At 51.3% G+C, this 21650-nt stretch overlaps 1 protein-coding gene across 7 annotated transcripts; it reads left to right on the top strand.

Annotated features, from left to right (window-relative positions):
- The first annotated feature begins 275 nt into the window (after nucleotides 1-275).
- On the top strand, nucleotides 276-20242 carry PHLDB3 (pleckstrin homology like domain family B member 3). 7 transcript variants are annotated; one of them, XM_033430833.2, is made up of 16 exons: nucleotides 276-416; nucleotides 884-1248; nucleotides 1915-2097; nucleotides 2321-2458; nucleotides 5393-5521; nucleotides 5769-5927; nucleotides 6931-7041; nucleotides 7203-7286; nucleotides 7600-7710; nucleotides 13491-13590; nucleotides 13727-13832; nucleotides 13916-14003; nucleotides 14258-14314; nucleotides 17607-17826; nucleotides 18435-18520; nucleotides 19443-19808. In XM_033430833.2, the coding sequence occupies exons 2-16, from the start codon at nucleotides 1015-1017 to the stop codon at nucleotides 19674-19676; spliced, it is 2040 nt and encodes a 679-aa protein (XP_033286724.2). In that variant the 5' UTR covers nucleotides 276-416; nucleotides 884-1014; the 3' UTR covers nucleotides 19677-19808. The 7 variants fall into 7 exon arrangements, with proteins under 7 accessions (XP_033286724.2, XP_049559690.1, XP_049559687.1 ...); XM_049703730.1 differs by having other exon boundaries at nucleotides 286-416; nucleotides 1000-1248; XM_049703731.1 differs by having other exon boundaries at nucleotides 287-416; nucleotides 1000-1248; nucleotides 13742-13832.
- Nucleotides 20243-21650: the final 1408 nt, after the last annotated feature.

The raw sequence follows: 21650 nt of genomic DNA, 5'->3' as shown, positions 1-21650 counted from the left end.
AGCTCCCCAAACCGGTCGGGGCCCTTCTAAAGGGCTCGTTAGAGGGGAGAGGCCCCTATCTCCATTCCTCTCTTCCTTTCAGGATTCCCAGGGTCTGGACATTATACATAGGTGACCAAGGCGCCTGGCCCTCCAGGGGGGAGGAATGGGGGTGCTGGAGGCAGAGTTGGGGGGTCGTCATGCTGGGCTTTCCGAGGGTGGGGCCGGGATGGCCGGATGCCGCGGCTGCGGGCGGGGCAAGCTGGTCGCTCCCTCCTCCCTCGAGAGCTGTTGGACCTGTTGTCCCCATCCACTTCCGGGCTGCTGGGAAGGGGGACAGAGCAGCCTCTCTCTCCTCCCTCTTCTCCAGCCACCTGTCTAGTGGGCAGAAACTGCAGCGCCGGAGCGCAGAAGGGAGCGCGCCGAAGCCTGAGCCGGTGAGGGGGCCAGGGCTTGGGTGGTGGAGGGGGCTGGAGTTCTGGAATCTAGCTCCAGGAGGAGCCGAGGATTCAAGGCCCCTGGTTCGTCCAGAGGGAGACCAGGAGCCCCGACTCCTGGATCCCTCGGTGAGGCGGCAGGGGGCCCGCTCCCTTGCACAGTGGGGTCGGAGCTGAGATTACTGGGCTCCAGAGAGGACGCGGCGGAACCCGACTCCTGAGTCCGCGAAGGAGAAGGTGTTAGGGTCCCTCTAAAGTGGTCCAAGGGATTGTGCGGGGCTGCTGTGAGAGTACAAGGCTCGACACCTGGATAGCAGGGAGAGGCCGGTAGGGGGCGGACTAGGACCCCGGACTCAAATTCTGGTCAAGCCTCCGAGGGAGTGACGCCCCACGAGCCATCGAACTCCGCCCCTAGAAACTCCAGGCCGAGCCTCAGGAATGCTCAGTCGCCTCCTTTGAACTCTTAGGCCCCGCCTCTGGAGCGCTCTCCAGAGCTTTCGGGCGGGGCCTTGAGCCCTCCTGGGCCCCGCCCCCACGCTACCGGGCCACGCCTCCCGAACTCCAGGCTCCGCCCACCCGACAGGAGTCCGCAGAGGCCATGGAGACACGGAGCAGCCCGGACGAGGGGACCCCGCCGCCCGCGGTCCCCGAGTGCGACGCGGAGGTCCGATCTCAAGGGGCCGCCCAGCCCCGGGAGCTCCCCGAGGACTCCCGCGAGCAGGAGGTGCCCGAGGCCCCAGCAGAGCTTCCGAGCGGCCAAGGGGCTGAGCAGCAGACGGAGGAAGAGGAAGAAGCGGGAGAAGGCAGCAGCACGGAGAGCAGCCGCGATGCGGTGAGGGACCCGGAGGGCGAGAGCCACGGGGGGACCCAGAGAGACAGACCCAAACGGGTGACAGAGACACAGAGAGACAGGTATAGAAAGACCAGATAGACAGAGACAGGGAGACTGAGAGACAGACCCAAAAGAGTTAGAGACACTGAAAGACCAGAGACAGAGACTCAGAGAGATGGGGATAGAGACACAGACTCAGAAACAAAGATGCTCAGAGAAACAGAAAGAGAGACAGAGAAACCTTGAGAGACGGAGATACTCCAAGGGAGAAAGAGAAATAGCGATTCAGAGACGGAAGACAGATACTGGGTCAGGAAGATGAAGCCCAGATAAAAGGGGGAAAGACTCAAGGAGACCCGGGGGGAGAGAAAGAGATGCAGGACCTTCGAAGACGTGACGCCAAGAGTATGGGAACTGGATAAAGGAAAAGAAACACCATCCTTGTGTCGGCTCTGTGCCCCTGGGCACTGCGAGCCCCTGGGCCACCTCCCGGGGCCGAGCGATCCCTGGACCTGCACCTTCCCCTCCTTGAATTAAAAGAACTTGGTGGTAGAGTTAAACGCCGACTCAGACCGCCTGAGGGGATGTTTGGGATGGAGAACAGACCTATTTAGTGACTGCAGGGGGCGAGTCCTCCCCAATTGACCACGCCCTCTTCTACCGCAGGTGGAGGCTTCGCCTTCCGTTCAGATCCCGGCCACGCCACCTGCAGCCTCTCAGGCTGGGGAAGGGGTGCGAGGGGCGGCGCGGCGGCTTAGAGCCCAGCAGTTGGAGGCACTGACTCGCGTGGCTTTGTTGGAGCAGCGAGTGAGGGAGCTACAGCGTCAGAGGAAGGAACTGAGGATCCAGGTGAGGCTGCAGACCTCTTGGGAATTCTGCCCCCAACTATTGGGGAACCCCGCAGGGCCAGACTCCCGGTCCTTTCCAACTGCGGGAGCCCAGCTCCATCCTCTCTCCGAATCCAGGAGTTCAGATTCACAGGTCCTTCGTTCAGACCCAGGCGTCCGAGCCCCCCGCCCCCTCCTACTCAGACCCAGGCCTCTGGGTCCCAGGCCTTATGTTCTCTCCGCAGATGGAGGTGGTGGTGACCCTGCTTCGGGGTGAACTGGCTGGGGAGCGAGTGGCCGTCTGGCGCAAGGAGGAGCAGCTCTGGGAACTGCTGGGGCAGCAGGTGGACTCAGAAAAGGGCGTCCAAGAGCAGCGGGAACAGGTCTGTTTGCCCTGCTGGGTCTTCCTCCTCAGTTTTCTTCCTTGTTGGATAGACATTCCTTGTGGTGCTTCTGGGCCCTGGGCCCTGAGGTTATCCCCATTCCCCAAATGGGGATCCTTGGGCTGGGGGCAGGGTGCAGGGAGTGGGCCTATGCCTCTTCCTGTTTCCCTCCTCCCTCCTTGTCCATGACTTTAGGGCCTGACTCACTGGTTCATCTTCCTTTGCCCCATCTCTCTCTGCTCTTTAAATGTCATATTGTGAAAAACATCAAACCAACAAAGATAGAGGAGTCCGACGGGCTGCCAGGTGGCGTGCTCCCCAGCTTCAGCAGGGATTAATCCTCCATTCCTGTTTCCTATCCCCCAATTGGCTTCCCTGTCCCTAGTTTTGAAAGCCAATCCCAGACATCATATTGCCTGTAAATGCTTTAGTTCTTATCTTATAGATAAGAACTCCTTTTAAAAAACATTATCCCCATATCATTGTCACACCTGAAGAATTAATAAGTTCTTAATACCATCTCATTTCCAGTCAGTTTTCATGGGTCTGAGGTTGTCTCAAAAACAGCTAACAGTTGGCTGTTTGAATCTGGTCCCCCAAAGGCCAGTATATTGTAGTTGGTGAAATGCCTTGTGTATATTGTTTCACGTCTAATGGTCCCTGCTTACTGTACTATTTGTTGGAGAAACCAAGTCTTCTGTTCCATGGTCAGTGTGTGACCAGTTGCATGCCTGGGGTGTCCTTTATCTCATTTCTCTTCCTGGAAGCGGGTGGTTGGTTAGATGTAGAGGCTGGGTCAAATTCAGATGTGCTGTAGTGCTTCCTGTGTGCTGGGTCAGGGGGACATTGTCTCTGGTCCTCCAGACCTCAGTGAGGTCAGTCTTACCCCTTCATAATAGTTATTTACCTAAAGGCTTTAACATCCATTGGTGGTCATTGCTTGGACCAGCTGGCACTATAGGTTGGAAAATGGTAACTTTGTAATTCTATCAAACTCTCTCTTTGCCCTTATATATTGGAATTTCCTGGGGCTGGGTCCTGAGTCTTCGTTTACTTCAAAGAGCCTATATTTCTCCCAGCCCTGATTTCTCTCTCAAAATGTAGACCTACGTGTCCCACTTCCTAGGATACTGGTTCCTAGAAGCTCCTTCCTCCCCCAGGACCTGGGATTCCAGACCCCAGCCCCTCCTCCCTCTAACCCAGGAGTCCAGGCCCCCAGCCCCTCCTCCCTCAGACTCAGGAGTCTGGCCCCTTCTCATTCACCTTATCCAAAGCTGACCTCAGCAACTCCCTTTTCCACACTGTCCCTGTCTCACTGTCCCTTTGGCCACCAGGTCAGAGTCCTGAGCCTCGCTCTGCGTGCCTCCTTATCTCTCACCCCAAGCCTGTCAGTCACCATGTCCTGTTCTTTGTGCTCCCTGAACCTCTCTTTCTAATCTGTCTCCTTTACATCTGCACTGCTTAGACCTCACCTCACTCATTGCTTGGAGGACTCATGAAGGAGCTGGTCTCAACCCCTTAAGCCTATCTCCCAGAGGGATGATTCCACACCTAGATCCTTTCAGTCCTTCTATGACTCCCCATTGCCCCAGGATAAGGGCTCCTCAGCCTGGTGGGCCAAACCGAATGTGAGCTGCACCTTGCCTGCCTTTCCACTGTCATGTCCCACCTGTGCTCCCCATCTCTTCCCTCTACCCCACCTTCTCCCTTCTTGACCAGAGTTTGTCCCTACACTTCCTGTACTTTTCAACTTCCATTCATTTGCTCCATGCTGTTCCCCTCTATCCAAAATGCCCTTCCAGCCCCCTCTGTCTCCACCAGTCTAAATACTCCCTGTTTTTTTGTGTTTTTTTTTCTAGCCACGCCACACAGCATGTGGGATTTTAGTTCCCTGACCGGGGGTCGAACCCATGCCCCCTGCAATGAAGCATGGGGCCCTAACCACTGAACCACCAGGGAATTCCCAAATACTCCCTGTTTTTTTGAGATTCACCTTAAAATCCTCACATCCAGGAAGCCTAGGATTACCCCAGTAGAAATTGCTCCCCATGTTCTGGGTTCCCACAGTCTCTGTGTTTCACTGCCCTGATTGTCCCAGACTGTAACTGGCTGTGTCCCCTGCTGGAGCACAGGGTCCAGGTCAGACCCCCTTCTGGGTCCCCAGTATCAATCACCCAGCCTGGATACATTTTGCACTCATTCCCTCATTCATTTTTTTTAACTTATTTAATTGAAATATAGTTGATTTACAATGTTGTGTTAATTTCTGCTGTACAGCAAAGTGATTCAGTTATATGTATATATATATACATTCTTCATCATATTCTTTTCCATTATGGTTTATCACAGTATATTGAATATAGTTCTTTGTGCTATATAGTAGGACCTTGTTGTTTATCGATTCTGTATATAATAGTTTGCATCTGCTAACTCCAACTCCCAATCTATCCCTCCCCCATCTCCAGCCCTGGCAACCACAAGTCTGTTCTCTATGTCTGTGAGTCTGTTTCTGTTTCGTAGATTAGTTCATTTGTGTCATATTTTAGATTCCACATATAAGTGATATCATATGGTATTTGTCTTTCTCTTTCTGACTTACTTCACTTAGTATGATAATCTCTAGTTCCATTCGTGTTGCTGCAATGGTGTTATTTCATTTTTTTAACGGCTGAGTAATATTCCATTGTGTATATACACACCACATCTTCTTTATCCATTCATCTGTCCCCTCATTCATTTCTTAAACAGCTGTTTACTTGACACCTGCCCTGGGTGGGCCTGTGTAAGTGTGAACCAGTCAGACAGGGTCCCTGCCCTCATAGAGCCAACACCCCAGACAGGGAGGGATTTGAGATCTGGCTGGCCTGGCCCCCGCTGGCCTCTGTTTCCCTCCCTGTGCTCAGGCGGAGGCTAAGAGCCTGGTTGTTCATTCAGGAACAGAGGCACCTGAGCCAGGAGCGGGATCGTGTGGAGGGTCTTCGCCAGAGACTCCGGGAGGCCCAGGGGCAGCTCGACTTGCAGCCGGAAGACCAGCGTGAGCGGCTTCTGCAGGGAGTGCAGGAGGTGAGGGTCCACTGGACCCACTCAGGGACCTGGTGTCCAGGCCACTCAGGACCCAAACATCCAGGCCCTCAGTCCTCTGCTTCCCACCCACCTAGTAGCTCGGGCTCCAGCTCCCTAACCCCCAGGACTCTGGAATCTTGATCCTCAGCCCCATCCTCCCTCATTGCCCAGGATTCCTGGCCCCAGCCCACTACCCTCCTGGTTCCTAGGGGTCCAGGCCTCCAGCCTTTTTGTGTTTCCCCCACAGATGAAGGAACAGCTGGATGTGGCCCAGCGTGCCTATGAGGACCTGGAATTCCAGCAGCTGGAGCGGGAGAGCCAGTGGGAGGAGGATTGGGACAGTCCCAGGGCCCGGGCACTAGACCCCAAGGTCCAGGAACTCCAGGCCAGCGTGGTGCAGCACAGGGTGAGTCGGGCTGGGCTAGCCCTGCCTCCCTCGCCGTTGCCCTCTGTCTCCTCTGCTCCCTTCTTTGTCCTCGTGTCTTCCCTGTGTCACGTACTTCAAAATAGTAATGACAGTTGCTGACATTTATTGAGCATCTACCATGTGCTGGTCCTAAATGTTTCACGAATATTGAGTCATTGAATCCTTACAACAATCCTGGGAGACACGTCTTAATATTTTTTCCCATTTTATAAGTGAAGAAACTCAAGGTCAAGGTGCTCAAGTAATCTTTTCCAAGGTCACTTAGTTCATAAAGGACAGAGCTGGGATCTGAACCCACTAGATCTTCGCCACTAGGCTCCCTGCCTCTCAAGCCCTCATCCCAAATGATGCTCTCACTAGTCCTTTCTAGGGGCTTCACATTCAAGGGACTGACAAGTCCCAATGGAAAAAGCAACATTTTGACTGTATTTAATACAAAGGTTAAAAAAAAAAAAAATACAAAGGTTCCCAGGGTTTTGGCTTAGAAAGTTCTAATGTGGGTCTCCTTTCCCCACCTCTATTTCTGGACCTTTTTCCTGTCACTGTCTCTTTTCCCATTTCTGTCTCACGGCTTCTGTCTGTTTCTGTGCTGTTTCTGTCTTGTCTCTGCATCTCTGTCTTTTGGGGTCTGTCTTGGTTCTTTTCTGTATCTCTTCTGGTTTGTCTCTGTCTTTCCCTTTCTTTCTCTCTCTGTTCTTGGCAACGGTGACTTTCTCTGTGTCTCCGTCTCCCTCGGTCTCTGGATTTTGGATCCTCCATCCCTCCAACTCAACTTCAAGTCTCTCTGGACCCCCCCCAAAGGGGAGGAGGACACCACGGAGGTTAAGTCTAAGTCCCCCACCCCCTCCCAGGCACCCAAATGCCAGGGTCTCTGTTATGGGGTGGAACAAGCCCCAAGCTCTCAAGGAGGACCTGATTCTGGGGGAACCAGCCTGGGGACCCTGGGGCAGCTGAGTAACCAGGCTCTGGGGGTGCCCTGCAGCGCCGGATCCAGGTCTTGGAGGAGCAGCTCAAGTCACTGGGGGAGCAGATGGCAGCTGAGAGCCGGGGGCTGAGCCAGAAGAAGGAGGAGGCCCTTCAGGCCCTGACCCAGGTAAGTTCACCCCAGGCACCTGTCCCACTTGCCTCACTTCCCCCTAGGGCATCCCATTGCCTCCCTGCACCCCAGGTGTCTCCTGGCATCAGGGAGAGCTGCTGGGATGGCCCTTTCCGACCCTGAGGCGTGGTAGCCCTTGATGTCTTGCTGTCCCCTAGGAACGGAGCAGACTTCTCAAGCTTAATTGCCTTCAGGGAACCGCTGGCGAGGACTTCTCTGAGCCCAGCCAGGCCCTCACCAAGGTATGGGGGTTTCATGCGCCTGTCAGCCCCTTCCTCCCTCAGACCCAGGAGTCCAGGCCCCCTGCCCCCTTCTCCCTTGGGATCCACAATTCTCAACCCCTAATCCCTTTTCCCCCTGGGACGCAGGAGGTCCAGCCTCCAGGTTCCTCAGGGAACCAGACATCTCTGCCCATAGTCCTCCCTCACCGAGACCACATTTCAGCTCTCTTGGGACCTTGAGCCTTTGTTTTTCCATCCAAGAAGTGGGCTGGCTCTGGAGGCTTGGGCCAGAGCATCCTTCCAGTGGCCAGCCACCCCACCTGTTCTCCTGCAGCTCCTGTTCACCCAGAAGACAGATCGCCAGTTGCTGGTTCTCCAGGACCCCACTGCTCACGCTGCCGCCGCCACCTCTTCCTGCCTCTTCTCCATTCACAGCTCCCTCCAGGTGCCCCCCCAATGCCTCGTCACCCCGGGTCTCACTGGTAACTGTGGCTTTCTCTGCGGTGGGCCTGGGGGAGAGGGAAGGCCGATCAAGTGGTATTAATGTTTATCAGCCTCCAGCTTTATTATTCATTTTCTTTCTTCTGCCTCACACCCCACCCCTCCCCCGGAGAAATGTGACTGTGCCTACCCAGGTGTAAATTTTAAAAGCCACCCAACAGGGCATATTGATAAGAAGACCTCCTCCCCCCATCCCACTGGCCCCTGGCTCCCTCCCCAAAAGCAGGGCAGCTACTTGTTTCTTGAATATCCTTTCTTCCAGATCTTCTTAAAGCCGGGGATCCCAGCTTATTAATGGGTTAAAACATTTATTGAGTATGTTGCTACCAACTTGTTTTCTTAATATTTATTTATCTATCTATCTATCTATCTATCTATCTATTTATTTATTTTGGCTGCGCCGGGTCTTAATTGTGGCCCGCGGGATCTTTGTTGCAGAATGTGGGATCTTTTTTAGTTGTGGCATGAGGACTGTTAGTTGCGGCATGCGGGATCTAGTTCCCCGACCAGGGATGAAACCCAGGGATGGAACCTGGGCCCCCAGCATTGGGAGTGTGGAGTGTCACCCACTGGACCACCAAGGAAGTCCGGCTACCAACTTTTAAAATGAAATAGAGTAGACAGTGGCAGAGTGCTATGTGTGAGGTAGGGGTGAATAGTCAATGAAGAGAGTTTTGTTTCAGTCATGTGGATAGGGGGCCAGCGCTTAGAAATTGGGAGCTCTTTTTCTATCATGTAAATGTTTTTTTCAGAAACATGTCTGTTAGCTACTAGTTGGCTTTTATTTTCTAGCTTAAGACTCTGTCGTGGAGATTGTTTTCCACTGAGACATTTAGAGCTGCCGCTTCCTTTTCAATGGCTCTGTAATAATGATATAAACAATAACAACCATAATGACAGTTAACATTTGTGGAGTCTTCATAGCATGCCAGGCACTGTTTTAAATGCCTCACGTGGATTCACTCATTGAGTCTTTGCAACAACCCTACAAGTTGGGTTCTTCTTTCCATTTTATAGATGAAGAAACTGAGGCAGAAAGGGGAAGTTTCTTAACCAGCTAGTATGCGGCAGAGCTGGGATTTGAACCCAGGCACTCTGTTTTCAGAGCCTGTGCTCTGAACCACTCTGAGCTTCTGTGTGGCACACACTTCTACGTGGAGGCACTGAGCCAGCCCTCCCTCTGAGGACAGTGATTGGAGTTTTTTTGCAGTTTAAGCAATGCTGTTAGGAAGATCCATGTATGTGTGTCTTTGTACCCACAATAATAATAACAAATTAATATCAATTATTATCTAATTAATGTTGTCTGTTATAATATTTAATTGTTTCTATTGTCTAATATAATATGCAACATTATCTTATTAATTAATATTAACAATATTCATATTAATATTAATTTTAAGAGCTTAACGTAGGCCAGGATCTGCTCAAAGCCATCTTATGCCTTCGAGCCGCATGAAGTTGCTATTATTTGGAGGTGAGAAACATCAAATACTGACCGTTTGAAGTGCTTCAACCTAATATATATTATATTATTATATACTAATATTGTATAATTATTGTTTCATGGATATACAATGCAATAATATACGTTACATATTCATGAAATTTTATGTATATATAATTTTCTTTTTTGCTCAGAAGAAGGTCTTGTTATTATCTGGGTAAAGGGTTAGCAGAGCTTTTGTAACTTTCTAGCTGGAAGCTTGATAAAGGTGGACGGTCAGCTGTGTTGCCAGGCAACGTGACTTAGGGTAAATATGACCCTTATAAGTAAATTGCATATCTATAAATACTTGGTGGGAAGCTGGGTCCATTCCTATAGAGGTGTTACCTGAGTCATTGGCTCCTGTGTACATGGAACTTATAAGGCCAGGTGGATCCCCTACCCACCTTGCACCTGGGTGTCACCTGGGGGCCAGACACTGACCCCTGGACGCTGGCGGCCGTGCTGGGCACTCTTTTGTGTGTTTTGCATGAGGTCACCCGTTGAATCCTTGCATCAGCCATGGCAGGGCAGCGGGACGTTGCTCACTTTACAGAGGGGGAATCTCCCCGAGAAGAGCCGTGACTTACCAAAGTCACACACCCAGCTAAGCAGCAGAGCTTAGGTTTGAAGCCAGGCTGCCTGTTTCCACAGCCTGTGCCTTTCAGGAGATGAGGATTTCTCAGGGATCCTTCAGAACCTAAGTGGGTAACTGGTTAGCACCAGCTCAGAGGGAGTGACCGGGGACCTCGGGATACACGGGGAGCCCAGGGAGTGTTTATTTACTCAGCCAGATAAACCATATACAAGTGGATAAATGAATGCAGGGATTAACAAATGACTCCTCCTTGCGCCTTCCTCTCTCTCCCTCCAAGTCCTATTAAATCCTTCTCAAATTCTATACCTTCTTGCCAGGATCATGTGATGACTAAGAGTACCTTGGGTTCCAGTACCTGTTCTGCCACTTCCTAGCTGGCTGACCTTAGAGACAGCTCTGTGCCTCAATTTACTTAGCTGCAAAATGGGAATAATAACAGCATTCATTGGTTAATGCATTAAAACTCTTAGTGTGATTGATGCCTGGCACATAACAGGTGCTCAGTAATGTGGGCACCTGTTACTGTGATTAGAGTTATATTGATTGGTATTATTGTAATTTTATCATTCTTATTCCACCCACTCCCACCCTCATCTCTGGTTTTAGTGACCCTATACCAGCCTCCTCACCGGTCTTCTCTATTTTAGTTTTTGTCTCCCAATAATTTATTACCCAAACAACAGCCAGAGTGATCTTCATCCCTCCTACTTCAGCTTTTCCCACCAAAAGCCTTCCATGATTCCCCCAGTCTCCTCACCATGGCCCACAAGTCCCTGTGTGGTCTGACCCCTGCCCACCTCTCACCATTCCCCTCCCTGTACTGACTGCTCAGCTGTAGGAGCACTGACCCACCAGCACTCCATACTTGTTCCTGCCTCAGGGCCTTTGCACTTGCTGATCCTGCCACCTGGAACACCCTTCCCCTCAGTCTCCCCTGGCCAACTTTTTTTTTTTTGGCCCCACCACAGGGCTTGTGAGATCTTAGTTCCCTGACTAGGGATCAAACCCAGGCCCTTGGCAATGAAAGCCCGGAGTCCTAACTGCTGGACTCTCAGGGAGTTTCCCCTGGCCAGCTCTTATCTTTTGGGCCTTAGGTCCAGTGTTCAGAAGGCTGTTCCTGGTCTTCCAGTTGGAAGGTGATCCTTTTTTATATCACCGTTTTATAACACACTCTTCACTCACAGCAATTTCTGATGATACACTTATTTATACGATGCCTCATTCAGTTCCTACAATGTCAGCGCCATGGAGACAAGGCTTAGGTCTCTCTTACCCACCTTTTCCCTCAGTGCCAACAATCTAAGGTCTCTCAGCTGGGGAGTGCTGGGAATATCAGTTGAAGGCAGGAAAGAGTGAAGAACCACAGGAACTTGGGACTCGGTTTCCTCTTTGTGAAGCAGAGCGAAACTTTCCCGACTCCCAGGGCTTTTATAAGCTTAAATGGTCTTCCGAGGGCCAAGTACACTGTTAGGCACTTGATAAATGTTAGTCACTATTCTAAAAAACGTTTTAAAATAATACGAATCTAGAAAATCACATCCAGGGGGTCCCTGGCGGTCCAGTGGTTAGGACTCTGAGCTTCTACTGGAGGGGAACTGAGATCCCACATGCCGGGTGGTGCGGCCCAAAAAAAAAAAAGAAAAAAAAAAAGAGGGACTTGCCTTCATTAATTATTTGGTTACCCAGGGATATGGTTTTTGTAAGACATGCAGGGAAAATGCTTAATGGTTTCACTTCATTCTCCTGTCTTCAGAATAGAGTTGGTTCTCCTGCATCCTCCAAGGTGACCAATGCAATTTTTATTTTAGTATTATTATTAACCTGTGGATTACATATATTTGAGCAGTGAGTATCCCTACTGGTCTTCAAATTATGCCACTTATTTATTTTTATTATCCACACAGAGTTTTTGCTCTTTTTTTCTTTAAGAAATTATTTCAGTTTTCTGTCTTTATTACTCTCAAATAATTTTGTTTTCATTTTTTGGTAGTTTTTTTAATTTTGAAATGATTTAAGACTTACAGAAATTGCAGGAATAGTAGAAAGAATTCCTGCATACCTGTCACCCAGATTCTGTGATTAACATTTTACCACATTTGACATTTGCTTTCTTATTCTCTCTCTGTACACACCCACCCACATACACACACACAGTTTATTTTTCTTTTCTGAAGCATGATTCCTCTTTACCCCTAAATACTTCTACTTTTATTACCTAAGGTCAAGGCCATTCTCGTACATAACAACAGTACAGCGATCACATTCAGAAGCTACCATTGAGACAATATTATTCAAGTCCACAGATGTGATTCATATTTTTGCCAATTGTCCCACAAATTTTTTTTAAGCAAAAAACAAAAAAAGAAAAATTTTTTTCTGATCTAGGAACACAGGTTGCATTTGGTTATCATGTTTGTTATTATTTTTTGAACTAATATTCCTTTTGTTCCAAGTTCAAAGGTCATGGGAGGATAGTCAGAGAAAAGACCTTTCCCACCATTGTTTTCATCCACACAGTTCACCTCTCAGGGGTGGCCAGGGTTACTAGTGTCTCCCGTCTTCCCAGAGATCCTCTGTATTTAAACAGTCATGTATATATTTTCCCCCTCTTTTTGTTTTTGTTTTTGCGGTACGCGGGCCTCTCACTGTTGTGGCCTCTCCCGTTGCGGAGCACAGGCTCCGGACGCGCAGGCTCAGCAGCCATGGCTCACGGGCGCAGCCGCTCCGCGGCTTGTGGGATCTTCCCGGACCGGGGCACGAACTCGTGTCCCCTGCATCAGCAGGCGGACTCTCAACCACTGTGCCACCAGGGAAGCCCTGTTATTCTGTCTGATATAAACAGCATCCTCCTCCTTTTTATATATGCTTTGGAGTTTTCTTCCATGCAGATGATCCCTAGTTTATCCCTGCCTCCTTTTGACGGGCACTTAGGTGGTCTCCGGGCATCTTTGGGGATTAACCTTGAAATCAGGTCATTTTGCACATGTCTGAGTGTCTCCACAGATATAGTCCTAGAAGTGGAATTGGGGCTCAAAGTTACCTATGCATTTGTCATTTTGATTTTCTTTTCTGTTTTTGTTTGTTTTTCTTTTCCTTTTCTTTTTTTTTTTCATTGACTTTAAAAAAGGAGCCAAACTGGCCTCCATAACGGTTGTTGCAATAAAACGGCCCCCAGCATTGTGGGAGCACACCTGGGTTTCGCACACTCCCATCAACACCGCGGGCTTTTGGGGTTTTCTTTAACAGTTTTATCAAGGTATATAGTTCACCTATGCTACAATTCACCCGTTTAGAGCGTACAATTCAGGGGTTTTTAGTCACCGAGTTGTGCAGCCACAATCAATTTGAGAACATAGTCGTTATCCCTAAAGAAACCTCATACCCTTTAGCCATCACCCCTCAGTTCCCCTGTCCTCCCAGGCCCTGGAAACCGCTAACCCGCTTCCTGTCTCCCTGGATCTGCCCGTTCTGGACGTTACACCGTGTGGTCCTTTGTAACTGGCTGCTTTCACTCAGCATCACGTTTGCAGTGGCGTTTTGATCTGTGCCAGTGAGACGGTGGTTTTACTTGGCAGTTCTCCAGCTTCATGGTGGAGCCTCAGCATCTTTTCTTGTGTGCGTGGGCGTTGTGTGTTTTCAGGGCTCCATTGGCCTCCAGGGGACTGGAAGCCTGCCCCGGAAGAGGGGAGAGAGAGTGAGCCAGAGGGGATCCCCCCGGCCTCTGTCCTTCTATTGTACTGGTGAGTACGTACCCCTCCCCTGCGTAGGCTCTTCCCCCGTTAACCACCCTCCTGCAGCACAGGATGGAGGAACCTGGTTGCCTCTGTTGGGGTAGAGGTGGGGGGGCTTAGACACGGGAGCATCCCAGCCCCCCAGCCCTTCTCCCCGCAGGAGCCCTGGAGGCCTCGGCCCTCCTGTCCTCAGCCAGAGACTCCGGGAGACACCCCCTCTATCAGCTGCTGAACTGTGGCCCCAGAAATAGGTGAGACATCAGGGAGAAGGTGGGGAGATGGGGGGAAGAAGTCGGGCTGCTGTAACCTGCGTGTCTCTGTTCTCTGCTCCCAGTTGTGGGGCCCTCCACCCGGACATTGCCCGTATGGAACACCTCCTGCAGCAGGCTGTGGCAGAGAGGGAGCGGCTGCTCCAGGCCAGGGTGAGACGGCAGCCCCTCCCTCCTCCCTCAGCCCCAGGATCCAGACCCCCGACCCCTCCCCTCTCAGACCCAGGAGTCCAGGCCCCTGAGCCCTCCTCCCTCAGACCCAGGATCCAGACCCCTGTCCCCTCCTCCCTCAGACCCAGGAGTCCAGGCCCCTGACCCCTCCTCCCTCAGGACCCAGGAACCCAGTACGTTTTTCCCACTTATTATTGGTTAGCATTCTCGTTGATGTTTTCTTTCTGCACTCACAGGAAGGGACAAGAAGGAGCACGGAAGGTGCCTCAGACCCCCCTGTACCTGCTATCATGGTCAGTCCCGCCCCTAACCCTCCCCAACCACTACTCCCCTGGTCTGTCTTGCCACCCTGGCCTCTGCCCTGTCTTATCTCACCCTGTCAGTCTCCTCCAACGGCACAGGAAAGTATCCTGGGCTTGGCACGTGGAAGGGGAACTCGAAAGGCCTAGTTCCTGTTCCCATCAGGGTCGTCTGTATTCGTGGCGTGTCCTCGGGTGACATGCTCCATTCTCTGTGCCTGGGTTCCCTCTTCTGTAAGTGGGTGCCGGTGTCAGAGAGTCAGCAGTTGCTGCAGAATGAGGGTAACCACGTGCTGGGGCTTTCAAATATTATTTGAATTTTTGTTTTTTTTATTTGATTCTTTTAAAAGACTTCTGATTATAGAAATATTCAAGCATATTCAAAGGTAATAAACCTCCATGTACCCCCCCACCATGCAGCTCTAGTGATCATCAGTGTTGAATCTTGTTTTACTTACCAACTTTGTTGTACTGAATCCTCACCTAATTCCCACTCTGCAGTGGAATATTTTAAAGCAAATTCCAGACATTTCATTCATATCTCACTATGTATCTCCAATAGATAAGGTTTTCTTTTAACATAACAAAAATTCCACTGTCATAGTTTATGAGATTTATTCTGCAACTTTCTGATACATGATCCGTATTCACATTTCCCTAATTGTCTCCAAAATGTCTTTTTATAGTTGGTTATTTGAATCTGGACCCAAACAAAGTATGCACGCTGCATTTAGTTAAAATGTCTTTTAAAACCCTGAGATAGAGTCCTCCCTCCCTGCTGTAAAAAATGCCATTAATTTGTGGGAAAAGTCACTTATCCTGTAGAATTTCTCACACTCTGGATTTAGCTGACAGCTCCTTATTAAAATTGTATTTCTACCTACACTAAGAACATGAATACTTTTTGTTATAACAGACACTTCAGAATTGGGGAAAGTGAAGTTCCCCTCATCTTACCTCCGGAAGTGCAGGTGTTTTCTATCGCGGAGAAGCGTTCAAATCTTTTTTTTTTAATACTTTCCTACACACACCGATCAAACCATATTTGGTGAATTTATTCTCCTTGTAACCGAGCACATCATTCCCAACCTGCTTTTGGTTCTCTCAACCATTTGGCGTATTCTTATTCATTTCAACCCAGTATTTACAGAGGGCCTACTGCGTGGTAGGCCCTGGGTTATATAGCAGTGACCAAAGTGGCAATCCCTGCCCTTGGAGAAGCTGGCGTTTAGCAGGGGAGAGAGACAAAAAGCAGCGTCAGTAAGTAAAATAAGTAGCACGTCAGGTGCTGATAAGAGTTCAGGAATAAAATAAATTGGGAAGGGCAGTGGGGCCTTCTGGTTTCAGGCATAAACTCTACCTCATTAAAAATGAAGCACTCCTGCTGTGTAGCATCATCATTTATTAAACGGTTCCTTGTTGACTGCACTGTCCCCCCACCCCACCCCCTTACGGCTCAAGCTGCCTTCTTGTGCCCGTGAGCAAGTGTGTCTCCGGGATTCGCACCTGGAAGTGGAATCACCAGGTCAGGAAGCCTGACAGCAGCGAGCTCATCCGTGAAACAGCCCCATGTGGAGGGTGCTGTGATCACCGCCGAGTTTCAGTGTAGTTTCAGTGTAGGGAAACTGAGGCTCCGAGAGGGGCAGGCGTTCCAGGGAGGTGACACGGGTGGGCAGTGGGGGAGCTGACAGTCCCAAGCCCATCCCTGCTGTCCTGGATTGGGGCCCGGCTCTGCCACATCCTACCTGGGTGACCTTGATGAGTCAGTTCCTCTCTAGAAGCCTCAGTTTCCTCGTCTGTCAAATGGGGGCAATAATGGGTTGTTTTGGAGAGGCAACAAGGTGATCACTTGGCACAGTGCCAGCCACAGCGTGGAACCTTCCATACGTGGTGATCAGGAGTGTTACCGTGTGGATTTGGTGAGATGACCCAGTGGGTGCCTCACTGCTGTGGCCTCTCCCGTTGCGGAGCACAGGCTCCGGACGCGCAGGCTCAGCGGCCACGGCTCACGGGCCCAGCCGCTCCGCGGCACGTGGGATCCTCCCGGACCGGGGCACGAACCCGCGTCCTCCGCATCGGCAGGCGGACTCTCAACCACTGCGCCACCAGGGTAGCCCTGGTGGGTTCCCTTTTAACCACCCCTTCCCCTCCTGTGCATTCCCCGGCTCCTCCCCATTTCCCCTCCTCCTCATTCTCCCCTGTCTCCATCCAATGAGTCTCACCTCTGTTTCTCATCCATTCTTGCTTTGGCCTTGCTTCAGTGTTTTCAGCCCTTGATACTCAGAATGTGGTCCACGGACCAGCAGCATCGGCGTCCCTGTTCCCTGGGAGCTTGTTAGACGTGCAGAACCTCACCCTCACCCCAGACCCCCACCCTGGAATGACTGAATCCCAGGCTGCATTTTAACAAAATCCCTAGGGGGTCCCCTTGCATGCTGAAGTCTGAGGCCTCAGTTTGACCACGGAGATCATACCATTCTTTGCAGGGATCATTTGGGAAGAATAGGTATGATCAGGCTGGGCCTTGTAACAGTAGACACTTTGATCACCTTCATTCTTCTCCCCTTTATGGCCTCCTGAGATGACACTCTGCCTGGGGAGTCCTGGCTCGTCAGCTCTGGCTGTGTGACTTGGGCCTAGTGACTTAACCTCTCGGAGTCTTGGTTTCCACATCTGTAAAATGGGGACAATGATGTACTTACCCCTTGAAGAGAGTTTGAGGGGACACAGATTATACCTATAAAGTGTTTTGTTAGCACAGGTAATAATCAGTAATTTCATCACAACAAGAATAATAATGATGGAAACAGTGCTCTCATTTATTGATCACTCACTATCTGGTCCCTGTTTTACAGAGACAGTAGATGAGGGTCCCACCAGGGTCCATCACTTCTCTAACACATCTCCGGTGTTTCAGGGTAAGCGCTAGGGTCAGGAAGACCTGAGTTTGCCACCCAGCTCTGCCACTTAGAAGCTCTGTGTGACCTCGGGTGGATTATTTTCTCTCTGTACTTCAGTGTGCTCATCTGAAAAATGGGGCTCATAGTAGCCCTGACCCGAGGGTGGCCGTGGGGAGTCAAGGAACGGACGCTGGTAAAGCCCTGGGCAGAGTGTCAGTTCATCGCTTTAGCTGTTGGAAATATCATCTTGATCGTCATTGTTAATGAAAGGCTGTGCCGGGCCTTATACTCGAGCTACTCTGACCAGCACCCCTCGGGGGCGTCCAGGCTGCAGGACCTGCCCCCCCACCCCATGAAGTCACTGCCCCCTTCTCTTGCTTTCCCAGGCCCCGCCCACAGCCCCATCCCGCCCTCCTGGCCCTCGGGTCTTGGATCTCCGGCAACACCTGGAACGCTGGGGCCACAACCCGGAAAGCTGCCCGCACATACGGGTGTCTGGGGGCTACTGCCGCGGACCCCTGGTGAAGATGGGAGGCCGTATCAAGACCTGGAGGAAGCGGTGGTTCTGCTTTGACCGCCAGGCCCGCCGCCTGGCCTACTACACGGGTAAGCCCACCCTGGCTGCCTTGGGACCCGGGCCCCCAGGACCCTGGAAGAAACCACAACAGACTTTCACCCCAGAAACCTAGGCGTCCCACCCTCAGCCCCCTTCTCTCTCAGGCCCACGAGTCTGGATCCCCAGCCCCTTTCCCCTTTAGTGAGCCAGCCCTCCTCAGTAACATGGGTAACAGTTTTGTACCACTCTGGTTCCCCAGACCCCATTTTCCTAAGGTGCCCTAGAGGAGCATTGCCAGTGCCCAGCCCACAAATCTGGGGTTCCAGGCCCCTCCTCCTTCCTCTCTAGGAGAATCAATGACGCTGAATCCCTCCTTGAGTCCCTGCCCTTCTCAGGGGCCAAGGCACTAGGGGACCTAGGATTCCAACTCCCCAGACCTCATTCTCTGGTCTTGTCAAGTCACCACACCAGTCTCCCTCCTAGTCTCCCGTCAACATGCACTCACCTCCCAACCACAGTACTTTAGGGACCTACAGACTCTGCCACCATGTTCCTCACCCCCACCCCAGTCTCGGGACTTGGGCCCAGTGACTCCCCTGCTCCCCCCACCATACACACCTATCACTGGCTCTGTTTCTCCCTCACCTCCCTCCATCAGACAAAGAACAGACCAAGCTCAAAGGCGTCATCTACTTCCAGGCCATTGAGGAAGTCTACTACGACCACTTACGCTGCGCCTTCAAGGTGAAGCCCCTGCTTGGTGCTGCTCTGCCCTCCTGGTTGGAGCCCCGGCTGTCAAGCCTGATCTTATCCCTGGGAAAGGCCACCCACAGCCCCTACTCCATCCAGTGGTACTCCATCCAGCACAGGAAACCAACAGATCATTTCACTGCAGGGACCAAAAATCAAGAGCTTAGTCTTTGGCTCTCAGCCCACTGATATTTTTCTTGGAACAAAAGTTTTAGAGCAGAAATTTGGCAAACGCAGATGCCAAGTTGAGAATAAATGTCTGAATTGGGCAGGGTGAGGACTGAGGCAGCCTGGGAGCATCTAAAGGAGACAATCATTCGTTGGCATCTGCCCATCATTGCCAAATGGTGATGGGCCCCATGGTGTCATATCATATTTATTTTTCCCCAGAGGACGCAGGAATTGGAACTTTTATAAAAATAAAAGTGCAAAAAAATAAAAATAAGTAAAAAATAAAAGTGCAGTGCCAGAAACATACAATGTTTAGAAAGCTCTGGAGAGCAACTGTGGCTTTTTAGAGCTTAGTCTGGAATCCGAGCTGTGGGACATCAGGAAAGTGACTTCCATTCTCCAGCCTTAGTTTTCTCACCTGCAGAATCGGCACTCTTCAGCCCATTTCTTCAGAGTTGAGAAGGTTAGAAACAGATAATGGACATAAAGGATTTACCTAATTCAGGGTTGGCAACTAGGTACTCAATAAATAGGTTGTAGACACTAGGTGTTTCCCAGTTACAAACCAGGGGGACCTAGATTTTGGGGGGAGGGGAAATTTGAATGTCTGTATTTATTTCTAATATAGGAGAAGGTAGGCTGGGGGATTGGGACATGGGTCCGTACTCTTTTTTTTTTTCTTTTCTTTTCTTTTTTCGGTACGCGGGCCTCTCACTGTTGTGGCCTCTCCCATTGCGGAGCACAGGCTCCGGACGCGCAGGCTCAGCGGCCATGGCTCATGGGCGCAGCCGCTCCGCGGCATGTGGGATCTTCCCGGACCGGGGCACGAACTCGTGTGCCCTGCATCGGCAGGCGGACTCTCAACCACTGCGCCACCAGGGAAGCCCCCATCCTCTTTTTGAATTCCTCTTGCTCCCATAATTCTAAGCGCCTTCCTGTGTTAATTCATTTAATCCTCATAACCCAACGAAGTAGGTAGCATCATTTAGGAAGACAGATGGGGAAACGTTCAGGGAGTGTAAATAACGTGCCCAACCCCACAAAGCCTATAAATAGCAAGGCTGGGATTCCAACTAGGGTGGACTCATAACCATCTCCACTCCGCTTCTTATTCCAGAGCCCGAACCCTCGCCTAACGTTCTGTGTCAAAACCTACGAACGCCTTTTCTACATGGCGGCGCCAAGCCCAGAAGCCATGCGCATCTGGATGGACGTCATCGTGACAGCGGCTGACGAGAACCACGACCCCTGAGTGAACATATCCTCTCAGGGGGACATCCCAGCGAGGCTCTGCCCCGCACGCGCTGCCTCGAAGCCACGCCCACTGCTGGAAATCCTGGGCCAGCCCCTTTGGAACTCTCCCGGGAATTTTGTGGGCTCGGCGGTTCGGCAGGTCTGAGCTGCGCAGTTCTGGGCTGCAGGTGTCTTCCCGGACCGGAAGCCAGCCGCTGAGGCTCTGCCTTGGGTGGGAGGAAGATTGCGGGGGCGGGAAGGAACTATTTATTGGTGCTCCTGTGATACTGAATTAAACTTGGAGGAAAAACAGTGGTTACTGCTGAGGTTCCCAGCACAGGCGTACGGGGCCCCTCGACCCCTAGGCAGGACATCTGAATTACGGGTACCTCGGAGACCATGCATCCTTTAGCTGTTCTACCCTTTAGGAATGGAGACCTTCAACCCCAAGGTCATGGCTGGGAGGGGCGGGGGTGTGGGGAGGCATGCGTCCTTAGTCTTGTGGCAATTTTGTTTTTTCAGTTTGTGGGCCCGCCTGCTTCCACCCTTTTGGACGTGACTGGGCTATTGGCAATTTCTAGGAACTCCTAGGCTCCTGCCCTCCAGGCCGTGACATATGTTATTCCCTCTGCCCTTCCCTTAACCACCTAGCTCCTTATTCTTCGCGTCTTAATTGGGATGTCCCCTCCTTCAGGAAGCCCTTCCTGACTCCCTCAGCTGGATCAGGTACCCCCCTTTGAGCCCTCCTGTCCCATTCCTGAACATTGTGGGTCATCACTGGTGATGGATCTATGTCCTGACGGACTGGGAGCTCCCTGAGGGCAGAGCCAGGGCTGTCCTGGTCATGGCTGTGTCCCCAGCACCAGAGGGCACATTTCATCCCATGAAAGTGGAAAAAAAAAAAAAAAGCTATCCTTTCACCTGTGGGTCTTTATGTAATGTTCCCTTTGCTAAGTCACCTTTCCCCACTCCACCCTACTCATCATTTAGGTCATAGCTCAGATGTTTCCTTCTCCAGGAAGCCTTCCCTGATTCTCCTGGCTGAGTCAGATGCTCCCTCTGGGCTTCCCATCCCAGCCTTGATCACTCTGCCTGCTCCTTCCCCATCACGGCTTTGACTACTCTAGGTCATCCGTGTGTTTGATGGGTGTGTTTCCCGTGCTGGGCGGGAGCCCCAGGAGGCAGGGGTTGGGCTATTTCCATCACTACTGAGTGCTTGGCACACAGCAAATGGCCTGTAGGCAAACTAGGTGTTGAGGGAATAAATTGATAAGAAAGACGCTGAGGATGGGGCGATGGTGAACGACAGGCATAGAACTTTTCATCATTTACATCTCACCTAAGGTGTCTCCTCCTTCAGGAAGCTCTCCCTGATCCCTGGTGGGCTTCCGCAGTCCCCTGAGCTCCCCGACTACAGGACCACTCCCTGACCACTCTAGGCTGTCACTGTGTGGTACAGGTCATTTCCTCCCTTAAACCTCTCTGGAACTAGGCATCCAGTCCCTCTGGTTCCCATCTCTTCAGGACCTGGGTGTCCCATCCCAGGATTCCTTAAGGATCCAGATGTGCTCCTGAAACCCCGGAATGCAAACACTCCAACCCCCAGGCCCTTGGGGACCCGAGGTGTTCCTTGGCCTCTACCTCCAGGTGTGAGGCATCTAGATTCTTGGATCATTTCATCCCTTAGCCCCTCTGCAAACTGTCCCCTTACTGGGGCCAG

This window comes from Orcinus orca, chromosome 20 (assembly GCF_937001465.1).
Source record: "Orcinus orca chromosome 20, mOrcOrc1.1, whole genome shotgun sequence".
Classification (NCBI taxonomy): Eukaryota; Metazoa; Chordata; class Mammalia; order Artiodactyla; family Delphinidae; genus Orcinus; species Orcinus orca.
This window is presented reverse-complemented; position numbering and strand designations above follow the sequence as displayed.

Bases quoted from the DNA above. Each gene is read 5' to 3' on its own strand.
- PHLDB3 (XM_033430833.2), top strand. From the start codon at position 1,015: ATGGAGACACGGAGCAGCCCGGACGAGGGGACCCCGCCGCCCGCGGTC. The intron at 7,287-7,599 runs GTATGGGGGTTT...GTTCTCCTGCAG, and splicing joins CCAGCCAGGCCCTCACCAAG to CTCCTGTTCACCCAGAAGAC. The intron at 14,315-17,606 runs GTCAGTCCCGCC...TTGCTTTCCCAG, and splicing joins CCCCTGTACCTGCTATCATG to GCCCCGCCCACAGCCCCATC.